General features: G+C 38.2%; 1 protein-coding gene across 1 annotated transcript; it reads left to right on the top strand.

Annotated features, from left to right (window-relative positions):
- On the top strand, positions 1-2,551 carry LOC117915913 (UDP-xylose transporter 1). Its single transcript, XM_034831654.1, has 8 exons — positions 1-248; positions 608-728; positions 969-1,153; positions 1,261-1,328; positions 1,433-1,565; positions 1,713-1,874; positions 1,969-2,241; positions 2,332-2,551. The coding sequence occupies exons 2-8, from the start codon at positions 608-610 to the stop codon at positions 2,434-2,436; spliced, it is 1,047 nt and encodes a 348-aa protein (XP_034687545.1). The 5' UTR covers positions 1-248; the 3' UTR covers positions 2,437-2,551.

Here is a 2,551-nt window from a genome sequence, read left to right as displayed (position 1 = left end):
GCGTTAGGCCCAACCAACAACCATTCTGCTTCCAAAAATAAAAGGGTGGTACAACATCAACATTCTCATACAAGCCACACCAACACACTCTCAGAGGCTCAGAGCTATCAATTCCTTCATCCAATTCTCTCCCACCATTACCCATTTTTTATTCCTGGTGATTTTGTCTTCCTTTGGGGTCTAAGGAGTCCATTTCTTCTGACTATTTTCCAGGGCTCCTAACACACCCAAGAATCATTTTCTTTAAGGTAATGTACTTGGCCATGTCATTAATTTTTCAGTTCCTGAAGAACTACAATGATTCAATGATTCATTCTCCATTGATTCTTTCAGCTATCAATAAATGTGTTTAGTTCTTTTATGATTAATAATTCAGAAACGTACGTGAATGAATTTAGAGGCAAAAACCATGCATGAATATGTGAGTGTTTGAAATTTAAATATTCTAGAGTTTCTAGTAGTGATGGATTATGGAGTCAAATTGCTGCCAAACACCCATTACCGTAAAGTTGTTTAAAAGTGTGGTTGAAATCAAGAAACGAAATATGCTGTGGATATAATCCGTCTAATCCTCTACTTCTCTGTGTTTGCTGAATTGTCATGAAAGATGGGAGAAATGTCAGGCTTCCAATTGGGTGTGATAGGAGCACTTTTTCTATCAGTGGCATCATCTGTCTCCATTGTCATCTGCAACAAAGCCCTGATGAGCAATCTTGGCTTCCCTTTTGGTAACTATTTCGTTCCTTCAACAATTAATCATGAGTTTGTTAATTGGTTTTTTCTACTACATCAAACATTCCAAATGTTTTCAAAATATGTTTTGCTTCTTGGAATATAGGCAACCTGTTTTCAACACAAATCTTCTTTCTTGATACATAAAACAAAGCCTCTTGATCCCCAAATTGTTCAATTTACAATACCCGGATTTGTTTTCATGTTTTTCAGCTGCTTTGTTTTTCTGGGTGCAGCTACAACACTCACTAGTTGGCATCTGATGGTAACATTCTGCACTCTTCATGTGGCACAACGCTTCAATGTGTTCGAAAGTAAGTCGGTTGACATGAAAACTGTGATGCTCTTCGGCATTCTGAATGGTGTTTCCATTGGCCTTCTCAACTTGAGCCTCGGATTCAATTCCATTGGTTTCTACCAGGTACAAATTTTCATATATATATATTTGAAATAATTCAACAATGAATCACTCCATAAATCTATGGAATTCAATTGATGTGTTATTTATGGCTCCTATATATTTTGCAGATGACCAAACTTGCCATCATACCATTCACTGTACTACTGGAAACCCTTTTCTTGAAAAAGCAATTCAGGTTATATGCATATGATGAATTTACGGATTACACTTGTTCATAATTTTCTGAGCTCATTGAAAGATTTAAGCGCTTGTGTTTGATTTTTTTTCACTGGTTTGCAGCCAGAAGATAAAGTTCTCCCTCTTCCTTTTACTCGTTGGAGTTGCCATTGCCTCAGTGACTGATCTGCAGCTCAATCTTGTTGGAACCATTCTCTCTCTTCTAGCCATAGCAACAACCTGTGTTGGTCAAATTGTATCCTTTTCTTCTCCCATTAATTTCTCCTCATTCTGAGCAAAAATCCCAGCTGAATATTAACTTAAATCTCACCAAGATGAGTGAATTTTGATATCTATTGCTAATATATTTCTTGGAATTTTCTTAACCAAGTGCTGAATTCAGCTGACAAACACCATACAAAAGAGGCTCAATGTCTCTTCTACACAGCTCCTGTACCAGTCAGCCCCATTTCAAGCAGCTATCCTCTTTGTCTCAGGCCCTGTGGTGGACCAATGCCTCACCAAGCAAAATGTATTTGCATACAAATATTCTCCTATAGTCTTGGTACTAAGCGACCCTACCCTTCGTCTTTTCATTCATTCATCTTCATGTCCATGTCTGCATACCATGACTACTAATCTTTCTATAATATCTGCAGGCATTCATCATACTTTCATGCATAATCTCCGTCTCTGTGAACTTCAGCACCTTCCTAGTGATCGGGAAGACGTCTCCGGTCACATATCAAGTGCTTGGCCACTTGAAAACATGCCTTGTTCTTGGCTTTGGCTATACACTGCTGCATGACCCCTTCACAGAGAGAAACATCATTGGGATACTGATAGCCATTCTGGGCATGGGCTTGTATTCATATTTCTGCACTCATGAGAACAAAAAGAAACAATTGGGAGATCTTTCCACAGTGTCTCAGGTATATATACATATCTCTGATGTACACAGTTTTTTCAATGGGGTTAGTATTGGAACTGATGAGACATTGGTGTGATGTGTTGGGTTTCAGATCAAGGATAGGGAAACTGCACCCCTTTTGGCAGGGAAGAACATGGGTTATGAAGATAAAGAAAGTCATGAGGTGAAGAAAGCAACCAAGGACTCTCTTGTTTGAGTAATGCCCGGAGCTTTGATTGTGATAAAAATTTCATGTATTCAGATTTTGTTGAGTGTAAATCATTCTCATTCTTTGAATAATAAACTCCTTCTCCCTTTCCCCATTCATTCAA

The sequence above is a fragment of the Vitis riparia genome, chromosome 6 (assembly GCF_004353265.1).
Source record: "Vitis riparia cultivar Riparia Gloire de Montpellier isolate 1030 chromosome 6, EGFV_Vit.rip_1.0, whole genome shotgun sequence".
NCBI classification, from domain to species: domain Eukaryota; kingdom Viridiplantae; phylum Streptophyta; class Magnoliopsida; order Vitales; family Vitaceae; genus Vitis; species Vitis riparia.
The sequence above is the reverse complement of the archived record's forward strand: the minus strand, read 5'-3'. Positions and strand labels throughout refer to the sequence as shown.